A 16,493-nucleotide genomic window follows, 5' to 3' on the forward strand; every position below is an offset into this window, starting at 1 on the left:
TATAATTATTATAATTATGGCTAATATTATTTTTTTTGTAATAACCTTCGTTTTCATATTGGTCCTTTTTTTTATTATTATACTGTTCTTTCTTATTCTTATTATAATTATTATTTTACTTATTATTGCTGTTATTGTTTTTATTAGTGTTATTATGGGTTAATGCTCAAATTCGACCTTGAAAGATCACGCGATTTTTATTTTTGTCTCCGAATGATTTTTTTAATCAAATTAGTCCGTGAAAGATAAACTGTAAGTCAAATTAGTCCTTCCGTCAGTTGGACGATGACGTGTCACGTTAAGTGCCACGTGGCACTTGACATGTAAAAAAGTTTTTTATTAGTCAAAATAGTCCTTGAAAGTCCAGACGTAAATCATTTTTATCCCTCAAATTTTAAAAATTAGTCAAACTAGTCCTTATATAATTTTTTTTATTTTTTTCATAATATTAAATTTGAAATATTTTTTGATACTACAAATTTTAATAGAAATGTAATTGACAAACAAAACATTAATAATTGTATCTTTTCTTCTTAAAAATTTTTTCAATAAAATTATCTCTCTCCTTTAATTCTTCTCAAAATCTCTCTTATTCTTTTCTATTATAAAACATTTTTCTTATATTATTACATTTTGCTGGAATATAATTGAAATATATGTATTTATTAACCTAAACAAAATTATATGCTCAAAATTAAAATTTATGTATGTTAACCTAAACAAAGTTATACCACTATTTTTTTTTCTATTACATCTTTTTTTTTTCCATTACGGTATTACTTACATATAGGATGTAATGGTAATGATACTTAGAGTCAAAATTCAAGAAAATCCACAAATTTTGCTTCAATTCCAAACTTTACAAAATATTGAAAATTTGTTGCTTAATTATTATTATTATTATTATTATTATTATTATTATTATAAACGAATTGCTTCTTAAGCGTAATACGTGTAAAGAGATAATTTTACCCGTATCGAGATATGTGTATTTTTTTCAATTTTCATATATCTCCTTACTGTAAACGAGATACATAAAAAATTATCTCGTTTATAGTGTAAACGAGATATGTGTATTTGTAAATATAAAAATATAATTTTTGAAAATAATAAAAAATATTAATAATTTAAATTAAATCAAACTCTTAAAAATAGAATATTTCAAATAATAAAAAAGATAAGCAGTTTCAAATAATAGAAAAGATGGGCAGTTTCAAAATAATAGAAGAAATAGGCGATTTTAACTAACTAATTAATGAACTTGGTCTAGTGGTTAGCTCACTAGTTTGCTTAAGCAAGTGTTGGGGTTCGAATCCCGCCTTGTTATTATTTGAATTGATTTAGTGTAAATTCTAATAAAAAACGTCAGTAGATGGAAGTAGCACGGTTAATTAAGATCGTCCACTTTCCATATTATTTGAAATGTTCTATTTTTAAGAATTTGGTCTAATTTAAATTATTAATATTTTTTATTATTTTTATAAAATATATTTTTATATTTATAAATACATATTGTTTAAAGTTTTAAACAACTTTGCCCAAACAATTAAATAATATCGGGAGTAGTTGTATTTTTTTTTCATTTGGATATTGTTATAAAATAACTAAATAAATAAAGAAGAGGTAACAAATATAAAATAAAGAAATATAAAGAGAGAAAAAGAAGTATTGCAACATAAAAGAGAGAGAATTATTTATTGCTTGTGTTACGTTTGCTTCATATTACACTTCTATTTATATGTACACAGGAGATAACATTTTCAACTCTCATTAAACTCATATCTCTTGAGAATCTGAGTGGCCCATATTAAATGATAGTCATCCACCTTATTTGATCTTATCACAACACTCCCTCTTGGATGATCATTTAGGATTATGCCTCATTAAAATCTTACTAAAGAAAATGCAATGGAAAAAACTTTAGTAAAGTAAAAAGAGTACAATATCCTTTGTGATTGGGACTGCCTCATTAAAAATTTTGTCAAGAAAAATCCAATGGAAAAAATGTAAGACCCAAGATTTTGAAAAGTTTTATTTTAAATTAATCTCAAATCATTTATTTATTTATAGTTTTAATTTCAGAAATTATTTTTATTAAAGATAATAAGAATTTTATATGATTTGATTTTAGATGATTTATATTTATATCATTTAATACTTTAGGTTAAAGATAAAGAAAATTAATTATATTATATCTAATCCTTTAATTAGAATATTTCATCGAAATTAATTTGTAAATTTATGATTAAATAATATTTTCTTTAAAGATGATTTTGTTGAATTAAATTTGGTTTTCAATTACTCTACTACCCTTAATTTTAGTAAAATGACCAAACTGCCCCTAACCCTAATCTATCCTCGCCGCCTCTCTTTCCTCTTCACCTGCGCAGCCCCAACCCTCCTCTCCTCACTCTTTCTGCCTTCAAACCATTCACACACAAAACAAAAGCATTCACATACATGGAGGAGAGATCTGAGAGGGGAGATGCGTCACCGGTAGGGTGTGGGCCGCCGTCATGCCGTCGTCGAGCTGGAGGGAGGAGCCGTCGCCGCCACGCCTCACCGTCGAAGCCCCACGTCGCTGCCGCTGCTGCTGGAGGATTCTCGCCGCCGTTCTCGTGCCCAATCGCCGTCGTTTACCTTCCATCCAGCCCAAACCGCTGCACAAGAAAGCCAACGAAGAGGTCGCCGCCACTGCGCCATGCGTCGCCGCCGACCTGCCTCGAAGCCGCCGTCGCGGATCAGATCTGAGGCGAGGAGAGGAAGAGAGACACGAAGGAGGGAACCACGCGCAGCCATCGCGCCCTCGCCGCAAAGCCATCGCTGCCGAAGCTCCACGCCGCCTCTGCCGCCTGAAACCCTATCGCCAACACTGATCTGTGCGCCACCGTCGCTGAAACTTGTCGTGGCCACCGATGGTTCCGTCACTGTTGTGTGTCACCGTCCAGGGAAGGGGGAGGAGACGTGCGACTGAAAGATGCACCGAGGAAGAAAAGCGCCGCCGTTTGCCACTACCGTTGCTGGAGGCTGCCCCGCCGCGCCTTTGGCTGCCGGGAAACGGTGTTGTTGCTGTAGGAGACTGTTCTCAAAGTTGCTGCTCCACTTCCATCATTCTTCCCTTCACAGTAAGTTGCCTGTGCTCTGAAACTCGTATTGTAACCGTTCTAGTTATCTGCAGTTAAGGATTCTGATGTATAGATGTTGTAAGGTCAATTTTATGGGGTTGCATGTCAAAATTGAGGTTGTTGCTGAACCATCAGAGTTTTCAGCCGGTATCGAAGCTGCTGTCCGGTCAATTTGGAAGCTGTTATTGTGTCGTTCTATTTTGTTTACCACGGTAAGGTTATTCGGTTCCGTTCTTGTTTACCGCAATACTCTATTATCAATTATGTTCTAATATCGCTTAATATCCATTCCGCGTTAATTCTAAATTATGTCAGATATGTGGTTGTTGCCGTGATCCCTACGGTTGCTTGAGAATTTCTATGGTTGCTGCCAATTAACGTGAGAATAAGGATTTAATGGGTTTAAGTAGGCAACTTGCGACTAATCGAGGTAGGAGTTTTCTTAAAATCTAATTTATATTACAGAGTTGTGATAAATAGATATTAATGTGAGAGAACATATGCCTGTGATTATAATTGTCTTCTAAATGTGGTTGTTTGTTGGACTGAATGGCTGATTGCTTGATTACTTGAGTAGTTTGTGATTGCTGAAAAGAAATTAGTTGGAAAGGTTATTTAGTTGATTATTATGAAAAATGGCTTTTCTTGGTTTTGAAGCTATTTTTGATGATGTAAAGGAATTAGCTTTGGAAATGGTTTAATTTTGAGTTAGTGACTTTATAAATGACTTTATAAATGATTTAGTATTTGAGCTGGTTTGATTTTAAAAAGAGATTTATTATGGGCACTGATTTGCTTTGAAAATAATTTGATATTGGAACTAGCTGAATCTTGGAAAATGATTGAGGTTTGGAAAAGGTTTGAGAAATGTTTGGATGGGACCCGAAAAGGGTGGCAGAATCCGAGTTTTAGAGGAGATGCTGCCGAAATTTTATAAAATTAGAAGTTTCATTTGAAGTAGTTATTTTAAAAGGTTTAATTTTAAGCATTATATGATTTAAGAATACTTCATTTATCAAAGAAAAAGTTATGTTTTGGATTGAGAATTGTTAGTGAACGAAACGGAAAGAAGGATGATGAGGATTGATTTGAAATATGAGTTTGAATGAATTTGGAAATGGATATGGATTGACGAATGATGATGATATTGAGAATGGCTTAGATATTGATGAATGATTAATGAATTATGTATATGGCTTATAAATTTGAAATATCTGAGATACGAGGTTCTCTGGATTAAGTGACGTAGCTTGCCACCACGTGTACCAGGTTGAAAACTTGATACTCTGTTGACCCTACGACGTAAGTGTGTGACCGGGCACTATATAAATTCCCGGGAATGTTACCCCCATTGAGTAATATTGATTATTTGAGAAAAAGCTATGCATAGACTCTTGGGGATGCACGTCGGGGGACAGTTTAAGTACAATTCAGACTTGTCGGGTTGGCTGGATAACCGACAGATGAGCCTCATCAGCCATAGAACAGGCATGCATCATATGCATTTGTATGCTTTACTTGAGTTTGAACTTGTTTTGGTTTGCCTAATTGCTAAACTGTTTGTAACTGCTACTTAAACTAATTGCTGTAACTGCTGCCTACTTGTGCTTTCCTTGTCTGCTTTGCATGTGTTTGTCCTGGCGTGCTACATTTAAGATTGAACTTTGGTGCTGAATTAATGATTGTGTTGTTTGATTGCGTGGTTAGTTTCTGATTGAGATTTTCTTATAAGAAAGGAAAGGTTTTGGATTTGTGAAAGATTTAACATTGTTCCTTTGAAAAAGTTTTTAAACGATTTCCTATGGGTTTTAAAAGATTCATAAGGCAATGATAATCACTGAGTTTGAAAATAGTTTTCTTATTAAATATCTTCTTATGACAACTTTGAAACTCAGTGGTGAGACCGTGTGGTTAGGTTCTCACCCCCTACAGCTTTATCTTTTCAGGAACCGGAAGAAGCGTTATGAAGAGTTACACTGCGTTTGGCTTATATGTTGTTGTATTCATTAGATTATTTTCTTCCCTCGTCTTTGTTATTATAAGTTTGAAAGAGGGATAGGAATTGTATGTTTTATATGTATAATATATTGAGTTATTATGTAAGGAGTCTTGTATATAAATCTATGCCTGCTTGTATTTTTCTTAAGATAAAATATTTATTTCTAGTTTTCTAAGAAATCAGCGATACAGTATCGAGTCACAGGCTCCTATTTTATTATTTAGTATGTAAAGTAGTCGTAATACTTCTTGCTATCAGAGTGGCGTAGCCGAAAGCGTGACTACTGATAGTGAGGCTGTTACATTATGGTATTAGAGCAGTCTTTCCTGTAGAGCCTTGGAAATGGACTGATTATGCTTCAATTGCATACTCAGAGAGTCTGTCATGTAGTAGGTCTTGTTCGAATAACGAGAATTAGAGCTTTATGCACATGACGGTCTATTAATTAATGCCATTAGACTTGCATTGCATAATTCCTGGTATTAAGTTTGGCCAGCTTAACACTAGTGAATTATGTATATGCAAGCATTAATGGGTTATCATAGACGATATGCGAGTCAAAGATAACGCGAGTCGCGGGTTTTGGAAACGTTAGAAACTAAGTTCTAGAGATTAGTTCCGTTTCGACGTATAATCTTTATTCGTGCTTGACGTTATCTTTTCCTTTATCAGTAGTATTGGAATCTCTAGTTCTCGATTTCTTATTGGAATGTGTTTTGGATATTTTTCTACCATATCTTGTCATTCATATATATATCCTTGTTTGATTAGGTTCCTAATTGTTGCTTGAATCTTTAAGGAACATTCAACCTTAACACTGTTCATAAATTTGGTATTTGTTGGTTTGATTTCGAATTAGTTTTGGTGCAACGGATAATCCTTGATTCCTAAATCATTTGAAATTCTAAGAGTCGCGATTCGTAGTAAACTAATTATGCGATTTAATTCTCTTGTTTCGTATTCTGTAACTATTGTGTCCTGTTCGGATTACAATCTTTGGTTTTGTGTTTCTTCGTAAAAATGATAAAAACTGACCTTGTTTTGATAAAATGTATCAATTCTAGTAGTTTTCTTCTATAACTCTTATCTTGGAATCTCTTTTGAAAATAGTTCTATTTTGATTCTTTTTCTGTTTGACTCTGGTTGTAACCATTATTTGAATTCTGAATACAACAACCTTTGATTTTATAAAATACTTCCTTACAAAAAATGAAAAAAATTCTTTATATAATTAAAACATGCTTTTATTTAAAAGTATTACTTAGTCTTTATTTATCCTTACAAGAATACTTTATTTTAGATTTTCTCATTTGAACATAATTTGATCCTTTTGTAACATTATTCGAATTTTTATGCATATACATATATTTACTCAATTATGTATCTACGAACTCCTTAAACTTTCTAAAACAAGGTTTCTATTTTCATTTCAGTTAATTTTCATTTAATAAACTTCACACAAATCATTCTAATTTGAATTTGATCTAGTATAACATAATATTTACCTTTGTTTAGTTTTTTTGAAAAATATTGTATTTATATAATTTCATTACATAAATCATATATTATGCTCAAGTTCGACTTAAAATTGTTTTAACATGACACAATATTCATGTTTTTACTAATTCTCTTGAATTTTGTAAATAATAACCTTGTTCTCTTCTAGGATTTCTATTGAAGTTATTTGAAATCAAAATTCTTTCCTATTTGTATTTCAATTCTTTCTTCTGACATACTTCACGACTTTTAACCATCCTAGTTTGTTGGTGAGTAGAACCATTCCTTCATATTTTTGTACACTTTGCGCTTCTCTAATTTGGTTTCAGTTTGTTTTGATCCAATGTACCACTACCCTTTTCTTGTTTCCTCTGGAGTTCCTAGATTCAATATTTCCTGTTAAGATGCGAAATGACTCTTTCTGAAACGTTTTCTCATGTCTATATATTGTTGCTTAGTTGTAATCCTACACCTTTCGAATTCATGTGAATCTTATTCTTGTCACTTATTCTTCTCTTCCTACGATTTGTATCTCTTTGAACGTACTTAATGCATTTTAATATTATTGAATATCCTTATAAGGTGTGATTCCTAGCATATTTTTGGATTGTTTTAAGCCTTTTTTAAATAAGATTTGATTTATTTTTATGTAAGGTTGTTTTTGACTCTGCATTCCTTTATTTGGGCAGTGCCTCTTTCTGCTGTAACTTGAATTTATTTTGGAGCGACACAACCATCTCTTGAAGTTTTAATAAAATCACTTTTAACTTAGCTTACACTCCCTTACATTGAAAATTTTTGTATGTGATTTAGATCTGTTTCATTGTAATGTATCTTCTTTTCCTTTTATAAGCAAAACTTTATTTCAAGTTTCTTTCCAACAAGATCGTAATTTTCATGCATGCTTAACATAAAAAAAAAATATAGAATTTTTCTCTTAGCCAAATTAATCTCTCCTTTTTCAAATTTTATGTAATCTATTTCAACTTGAATTTATATTGAAATAATGTTACATTCATACTTTTACTATTCTGTTGGAAGATGTTTGTTACTTATTTTTTTTTTGGTAAAACGTGAAATGATCTTCCCTTAAGATTTTCATTCTTCAAGAACAATGTATTCGAAAATATTTTTAAATCAAACTCGAGTTCTGAGAGCCTTGCCTTTAGTTTTGGATATTCTCCTTTTGTAAACCTCATATTTACTTGACTCCGCTTAAATTCGTTTCAAAATACTGCATTATTTTTCATCGAATTCATTCAATTCAAGAGTTACCCTTAAAGTTATCAATTGATTCTCTTTCCATCAGTCTTTATTGCTTGTTCATCCTTGTCTACTTGTGATTTCCACAATTCTTTCAAATTCTCGCGAACGAGGTCCTTGTCACTTTTCTTTCTTTTCCATGGTCTATTATCTTTCTAAATATATTCGAGATAAGTCTTAGTATCTTGTGAAACCATTAGGCTTAGTAAACGACACATTAGTCATTTAGGACACGTTTGGTGAACGCAAAAAGGTAAAACTCGTAAGTCTACGACGTCACAGGGAGTTGTGAAATCCTGTTTTACGTGAAAGAGTTCTATTGATGTTTGACTTATGACCAATAGTAAGGTTGGTGAAGTGTTTAACAAAATTGAGACGATATGAGATCAGTATGTGAATCTTAAGCACATTGTTTTAACCCCGGCTTGTTTTATAACCTTTTGCCGCCTTGCTTTACCATCACATATTTGAAACATATCACCTTGTATATTAAGCCTATCTTGTAACATCTGTTTCGCATAACACTTATACCCTTTACACCTTTATATCATATGAAAATATTGGTAATTGAAACTATATGTATATATGTACAAAAAAAAAATTTTGTTTTGTTTTTCCTTTAAATGAATTCAAGAATGAAGTGGTATGAAATCTCTTCTATTTTGTATCAATTTTTGAGGACGAAAATTTTTATAAGGTGGATAGGATGTAAGACCCAAGATTTTGAAAAGCTTTATTTTAAATTAATCTCAAATCATTTATTTATTTATAGTTTTAATTTCAGAAATTATTTTTATTAAAGATAATAAGAATTTTATATGATTTGATTTTAGATGATTTATATTTATATCATTTAATACTTTAAGTTAAAGATAAAGAAAATTAAATCTAATCCATCTAATCCTTTAATTAGAATATTTCATCGAAATTAATTTGTAAATTTATGATTAAATAATATTTTCTTTAAAGATGATTTTGTTGAATTAAATTTGGTTTTCAATTACTCTACTACCCTTAGTTTTAGTAAAATGACCAAACTGCCCCTAACCCTAATCTATCCTCACCGCCTCTCTTTCCTCTTCACCTGCGCAGCCCCAACCCTCCTCTCCTCACTCTTTCTGCCTTCAAACCATTCACACACAAAACAAAAGCATTCACATACATGGAGGAGAGATCTGAGAGGGGAGATGCGTCGCCAGTAGGGTGTGGGCTGCCATCACGCTGTCGTCGAGCTGGAGGGAGGAGCCGTCGCCGCCACGCCTCACCGTCGAAGCCCCACGTCGCTGCCGCTGCCGCTGGAGGATGAATGATAAATGATGAATGAATTATGTATATGGCTTATAAATTTGAAATATCTGAGATACGAGGTTCCCTGAATTAAGTGACGTGGCTTGCCACCACGTGTACCAGGTTGAAAACTCGATACTCTGTTGACCCTACGACGTAAGTGTGTGACCGGGCACTATATAAATTCCCGGGAATGTTACCCCCATTGAGTAACATTGATTATTTGAGAAAAAGCTATGCATAGACTCTTGGGGATGCACGTCGGGGGACAGTCTAAGTACAATTCAGACTTGTCGGGTTGGCTGGATAACTGACAGATGAGCCTCATCAGCCATAGGACAGGCATGCATCATATGCATTTGTATGCTTTACTTGAGTTTGAACTTGTTTTGGTTTGCCTAATTGCTAAATTGTTTGTAACTGCTACTTGAACTAATTGCTGTAACTGCTGCCTACTTGTGCTTTCCTTGTCTGCTTTGCATGTGTTTGTCCTGGCGTGCTACATTTAAGATTGAACTTTGGTGCTGAATTAATGATTGTGTTGTTTGATTGCGTGGTTAGTTTCTAATTGAGATTTTCTTATAAGAAAGGAAAGGTTTTGGATTTGTGAAATATTTAACATTGTTCCTTTGAAAAAGTTTTTAAACGATTTCCTATGGGTTTTAAAAGATTCATAAGGCAATGATAATCACTGAGTTTGAAAATAGTTTTCTTATTAAATATCTTCTTATGACAACTTTGAAACTCAGTGGTGAGACCGTGTGGTTAGGTTCTCACCCCCTACAGCTTTATCTTTTCAGGAACCGGAAGAAGCATTATGAAGAGTTACACTGCGTTTGGCTTATATGTTGTTGTATTCATTAGATTATTTTCTTCCCTCGTCTTTGTTATTATAAGTTTGAAAGAGGGATAGGAATTGTATGTTTTATATGTATAATATATTGAGTTATTATGTAAGGAGTCTTGTATATAAATCTATGCCTGCTTGTATTTTTCTTAAGATAAAATATTTATTTCTAGTTTTCTAAGAAATCAGTGATACAGTGTCGAGTCACAGGCTCCTATTTTATTATTTAGTATGTAAAGTAGTCGTAATACTTCTTGCTATCAGAGTGGCGCAGCCGGAAGCGTGACTACTGATAGTGAGGGTGTTAGAAAAAAACCTGACCAAGGGAAAAATAGTACAGTCTCTCCCTCTTGTCGACATCATTTATTATCTCGAAATCGGCGCATCCCAATCCCATGCACCAATCTTTCAAAGGAGGATTTTGGGAGTGACTTTGTGAATAAATCTGCCAGATTGTCACTTGAGTGGATCTGTTGAATATCAATTGTATCTTGATTTTGAAGATCATGAGTGATGAAGAATTTGGGGAAAATATGCTTTGTTCTATCTCCTTTGATGTATCCACCCTTAAGTTGAGTAATGCATGCTGTATTATCTTTAAACAGGACAGTTGGAGCTATCTTATGATCAATTAGTCCACTGATGACAGAATATATTGAATCAAACTTCTGAGCCAAAAACACTCGCGACTTGTTTCATGAATCGCTAGTATTTCAGCATGATTAGAGGATGTTGCTGCAATTGTCTGTTTCGTGGACCTCCATGATATAGGTGTACCACCATATGTGAATAGATATCCTATTTGAGATCTCCCTTTATGTGGATCAGAAAAGTATCCAGCATCTGCATAGCCAACTAATTGTGACTCAGATTCATATGGATAATACAATCCCATATCAACCGTTCCATGAAGATATCGAAGGATTTGTTTGATTTCACTCCAATGTCTTATGGTTGGAAAGGAACTATACCTTGCTAGTAAATTCACTGCGAATGATATGTCAGGTCGCGTATTATTAGCAAGATACATTAGCGCTCCAATGGCATTAAGATATGGTACTTCAGGACCAAGGATACCTTCATTCTCTTCTTTAGGACGGAATTGATCATTTTCCACATCTAAAGATCTTACGATCATTGGGATACTTAATGGATGTGACTTATCCATATAAAATCTTTTCAAGATCTTTTCTGTGTATGTCATTTGATGAATAAAGATTCAATTTTTTGTATACTCGATCTGCAGGCTGAGACAAAATTTAGTCCTTCCAAGATCTTTCATCTCAAACTCTTCTTTTAGAGTTTTAATAATTATTGGAATCTCTTCAGGAGTTCCAATAATATTTAAATCATCAACGTACAAAGTAATTATAATGAACGCAAATACAGATTTCTTTATGAAAACACATGGACATATATCATCATTCTTGAATCCATTTTTGGCCAGATACTCAGTAAGACGATTATACCACATTCGTCCAGATTACTTTAGACCATATAAAGATCTTTGCAATTTGATTGAGTATAACCCTTTCGAATATTCATTGGATGGTTTAGATATCTTTAGTCTTTCAGGAACTTTCATATAGATATCCCGATCTAATGAGCCGTATAAATAGGCTGTTCCACATCCATTAAATACATATGCAATTTATGATATGCAGATAAACTAACCAAATAGCGCAATGTTATCGCATCCACTACAGGGGAATACGTTTCTTCATAATCTATACCGGGTCTTTGTGAAAAATCTTGTGCCACAAGTCGGGCTTTGTAGCGCACAACTTCATTTTTCTCATTTTGTTTTCTCATAAATACCCATCGGTATCCAACATGTTTTACATCTTCTGGTGTACGAACTACAGGTCCAAAGACTTCACGTTTTGCAAGTGAGTCTAACTCAGCCTTCATGGCTTCTTTGCAGTTTGGCCAATCATTCCTTTGTCGACATTCTTCGACTGATCTTGGCTCAAGATCCTTATTTTTTCATGCATGATATTCACTGCCACATTATATGCAAATATTTCATTGACAATTGTCTTATTTCGGTCCCATTTCTCTCCTGTAAAGAAATAATTTATCGAGATCTCATCATTTTCACAATTTTCAGGTACCTAAACGTCTTCTGACGTTAAAATTATATCAGAATTTTGGACAACTGCAGGTGTCTTTACTATGTCTTTTTCAACGGGAATAGTATTACCTCTTTTCTTTTCCGAGAATTTTTGTCTTTGGAACCGACAGGCCTGCCACGCTTCTGGCATGAAATTTCTTCAGTGGCTACTTGTCTTACTGGGACATCAATTTGAATTGGGGCATTTTCCACTGGTATATAAAATTTGGTTATCCTCTTTGTATCGGAAAATGCATCAGGCAATTCATTTGCTATTCTTTGTAAATGTATAATCTTTTGAACTTCTAGTTCACATTGTCCTGATCGAGGATCTAAATGCATCAAGGATGATGCATTCCAATTAAGTTCCTTTTTAGGAAGCTTATTCTCTCTCCTAATGTTGAAAATTTTGATTCATCAAAATGACAATCCGTAAATCGGGCTTTAAATACATCTCCCATTTGTATCTCAAGATACCTCATTATAGAGGGAGAATCATATCCAACATATATCTCCAATTTTCTTTGGGGTCCTATTTTGGTGCGATTAGGTGGTGCAATGGGAACATATATTGCACACCCAAATATCCTTAAATGGGAAACATTTGGCTGCTGGCCAAAAGCTAATTGCTAGGAGAGAATTGATGGTAACTTGTTGGCCTCAAACGAATAAGTGCTGCGGCATATAAAATAGCATGCCCCAAACTGAGGTTGGGAGATTTATTCTCATAAGTAAGGGTCTAGCAATTAATTGGAGGCGCTTAATAAGTGATTATGTTAACCCATTTTGTGTGTGAACATAAGCTACTGGATGTTCAACACTTATTCCATTAGCCATACAATAAGTATCAAAAGCTTTGGAAGTAAATTCACCAGCATTATTAAGACGAAATGTTTTGATTGGATTTTCTGGAAATTACTTTTAACAGAATAATTTGAGCCAGTAATCTCGCAAACACCAGGTTGCGAGAAGATAATAAGCACACGTGTGACCATCTCGAAGATGCGTCTATTAGGACCATAAAATATCTAAAAGATCCACATGGTGGATGAATAGGTCCACATATATCACCTTGAATCCTTTCTAGGAATTCAGGGGACTCAAATCCAATCTTTACTGGTGATGACCTTAAAATTAACTTCCCTTGAGAACATGCAGCACAACAAAATTCACTAGCTTTAAGAATCTTCTGGTTCTTTAGTGAATATCCATGGGAGTTTTCAATAATTCTCCTCATCATGGTTGTTTCCGGATGACTCAATCGGTCGTGCCAAGTTATGAATTCATTTGAGGTAGTAAACTTCTGGTTTACAGTGACATGTGATTCAATTGCACTAATTTTGGTATAATACAACCTAGATGAAAGTGAGGGTAACTTTTCTAATATAACCTTTTATTTAAATCATGAGTTGTGATACATAAATACTCATAATTTCCCTCATTCATTGTTTCAATATGATATCCATTTTGGCGAATATCTTTGAAACTCAACAAGTTCCTCAGAGACTTGGTAGATAATAGTGCATTATTTATTATGAATTTTGTTCCTCCAGAAAATAAAATTATAGCTCTTCCGGAGCCTTCTATTACATTGCCTGAGCCAATAATAGTATTAACATATTCTTCTTTTGGCACAAGATGGGTAAAATATATATCACTTTTGAGAATGGTGTGCGAACTTGCACTATCCGCAAGGCAAACATCTTCATTATATATCCTTGCCATTCTCTTCAAAGACAAATAATAATAATAATAAAATGAGTAAAAGTACATGCATGGTAAAATTATTCACATGAATAATTAACAAACACACATATTAAACTATTCCATCATTGATCAAATAGCCAATATTTCCTTCAGAATCCTCAAAGAAATTAGATACATCATAATGAGTGGTGGAATTTTCATCATTTGAAACAAAATTTATTTTCTTTCCTTTATCATCCTTTTTCAAGGATGCCTGATAAAGATCAACTAGGTGCCTTGGGGTACAATAAGTACGTGACTAATGGCCCTTTCCACCACAACAGAAATATTTATCCTCAATTGATTTATTTTGCCCAATATTTCTTTCTTTATCCCACTTCTGGTGAGATCATTTCTTATGAATATAATTATTCTTCCTTCTATAATTTTTCTTATTACCAAAATCTTGCCATTTACCTCTTCTAGGGTTATGATTTGCCGCATTTGCTTCAGAAAATGGGGCGGCACCAGCTGGGCGCAATTCATGATTTCTTAAGAGCAACTCATTGTTGCGTTCACAAGAAATTAGCTAAGAATATTTTTTTAAATCCTTTTTCTTGATATTGCTGCTTCAGGAGCACATTCGAAGCATGGAAGGTCGAGAAAGTTTTCTCTAACATATTGGGCTTGAGGAAGTATAATCTTCTTTTGATGATTGTGCCTTTCTTCAAGGTCTTTCCACAGATCTGCAGGATCTTTTAATGTGGGATATTCATTTTTCAATCATACGTCAAGATGACGACGAAGAAAAATCATGGCTTTAGCTTTATCCTTTTGGGACGTATTATTTTCAGCCTTAATGGTATTTTCAAGATCCATTGAATTAAGATGGATTTTAACATCCAGTATCTATGATAAATAATTATTTCCAGATATATCAAAAGCATTATATTCAAGATGAAAGAGATTCAATATAATAAAAATTTGTTACCTGAAGTCTTCCTAAAATTTGATTAGAGTCTCATGCTGATAACGTGTTATAAAATAACTAAATAAATAAAGAAGAGGTAACAAATATAAAATAAAAAAATATAAAGAGAGAGAAAGAAATATTGCAACATAAAAGAGAGAGAATTGTTTATTGTTTGTGTTACGTTTACTTTATATTACACTTCTATTTATATACACAGAGGAGGTAACATTTTTAACTCTCATTAAACTCATCTCTCTTGAGAATGTGAGTCGCCCATATTAAATGATGGATATCAATATATTGGATTATTTAAATAACTTTTTTGTCATTATGCGCTTTCAATCAAAGCTAATGAAAAATACACGAGGCTCGTGAAATTATAGAACCCTTTGGTGTGTGGGTAAGGTTTGAATTAATAATTTTATTTATTATAGGATGGTAGGGTAAGATTTGAATCTAATTCTAATTTTATTTAGGACAATTATAGGGTACAGATGTATATATACAGATATTCTCTTTAGTTGAATACAAAAGTGACATGTGGATCTATGCTAATAATTGGGGGGACAACTTGATCATCTTTCTGAGCAGTTTGCAGTGTTTGCAGGGCTCGTTTATATAGTTCCATATTGAAGCTAAGCTGGTGGAAAGAAATATCATGGATGGGCTTATCATTGTTGGGCTATTATTTTGTTATTGAAATATTGTGTGGATTTCATCACTTAAATCAAAATGCTGTTGGACATCACTTATTTTTGGATCATATTAACTGATGCTATGCATATCACTTTTTTTTAATTTTTTTTGCCATATGTATTTATATTTATGAATGTAAAAATTATATTTTGTATAAATATAAATTCTAATTTATTATGATATTTTATTGAATAAGTACTTATGTAATAACAATTATGTTATATTATAATTTTTATTATAATAATATAAATTTTAAATTTATTGTAGAGTCAAAATATAAAGTGTATATTACATTGTAACATTTAAATTAATATAAAATATTGAAAAAAGATTTATTAGGTTGTTTGAATCAACAAAATAAAATAAACATAACAGCAATACAATTGTTTTAAGAGACTTGTGTAAAAAACTAATATTAATATGCATTTACAGATAAAGAAATTCTAAATGAGTTTAACTCTCTTCAATTCTAGAAAAATTATGCTTCGAGTTAAAAAATTATGACCTATAAATGAAGCGGACTTAAACAGATCAACCCATTTAATTCGCTCAGTTAATTTAATTTTTTTCACTTAACTTAAAATTTTGAATTATAAAATTTTTAATTTGAAATTTAAATAGATATAATTTACATGAATGATTAAATTTAAGGTTTAATTATTTTGTTGGTCTCTATAGTTTCATAAAATTTTCAATTAAGTCCCTATACTTTTTTTTTTCTTTTTAATTGGATTTTTGTACCAATTTTTTTTTCAATTAGGTCCCTCTTAGTAGTAATTCCCTTAATTGTATAGGGACCTATCTAAAAAAATTGGTACAGGAACTCAAATAAAAGGAAAAAAATGGTGTAGAGACTCAATTGAAAAAAAATTAGTGCAGAGACCCAATTAAAAGGAAAAAAAGTATAGGGACCAAATTGAAAATTTTGCAAAATTATAGGGACCAACAGAGTAATTAAACCTAAGTTTAATTGAGTTAATAGTCAAATTAGTCCCTGAAAGACGAGA

General features: G+C 32.5%; 1 protein-coding gene across 4 annotated transcripts; it reads left to right on the plus strand.

Annotated features, from left to right (window-relative positions):
* LOC107626020 lies at nucleotides 2,743-10,272 on the plus strand. 4 transcript variants are annotated; one of them, XM_021116377.1, is made up of 4 exons: nucleotides 2,743-3,125; nucleotides 3,209-3,337; nucleotides 3,441-3,555; nucleotides 9,958-10,272. In XM_021116377.1, exons 1-3 carry the CDS (start codon nucleotides 2,916-2,918, stop codon nucleotides 3,501-3,503), a joined length of 402 nt encoding a protein of 133 aa, XP_020972036.1. In that variant the 5' UTR covers nucleotides 2,743-2,915; the 3' UTR covers nucleotides 3,504-3,555; nucleotides 9,958-10,272. The 4 variants fall into 4 exon arrangements, with proteins under 4 accessions (XP_020972036.1, XP_016184271.1, XP_020972035.1 ...); XM_016328785.2 differs by lacking the exon at nucleotides 9,958-10,272 and adding an exon at nucleotides 5,072-5,222; XM_021116376.1 differs by lacking the exon at nucleotides 9,958-10,272 and adding an exon at nucleotides 5,058-5,218.

This window comes from Arachis ipaensis, chromosome B02 (genome assembly GCF_000816755.2).
Source record: "Arachis ipaensis cultivar K30076 chromosome B02, Araip1.1, whole genome shotgun sequence".
Classification (NCBI taxonomy): Eukaryota; Viridiplantae; Streptophyta; class Magnoliopsida; order Fabales; family Fabaceae; genus Arachis; species Arachis ipaensis.

Coding starts and splice junctions, on each gene's coding strand:
- LOC107626020 (XM_021116377.1), top strand. CDS start 2,916: ATGGTTCCGTCACTGTTGTGTGTCACCGTCCAGGGAAGGGGGAGGAGA. Junction 3,126..3,208: donor CCATCATTCTTCCCTTCACA/GTAAGTTGCCTG, acceptor AGATGTTGTAAG/GTCAATTTTATGGGGTTGCA. Junction 3,338..3,440: donor GTTCTATTTTGTTTACCACG/GTAAGGTTATTC, acceptor AAATTATGTCAG/ATATGTGGTTGTTGCCGTGA.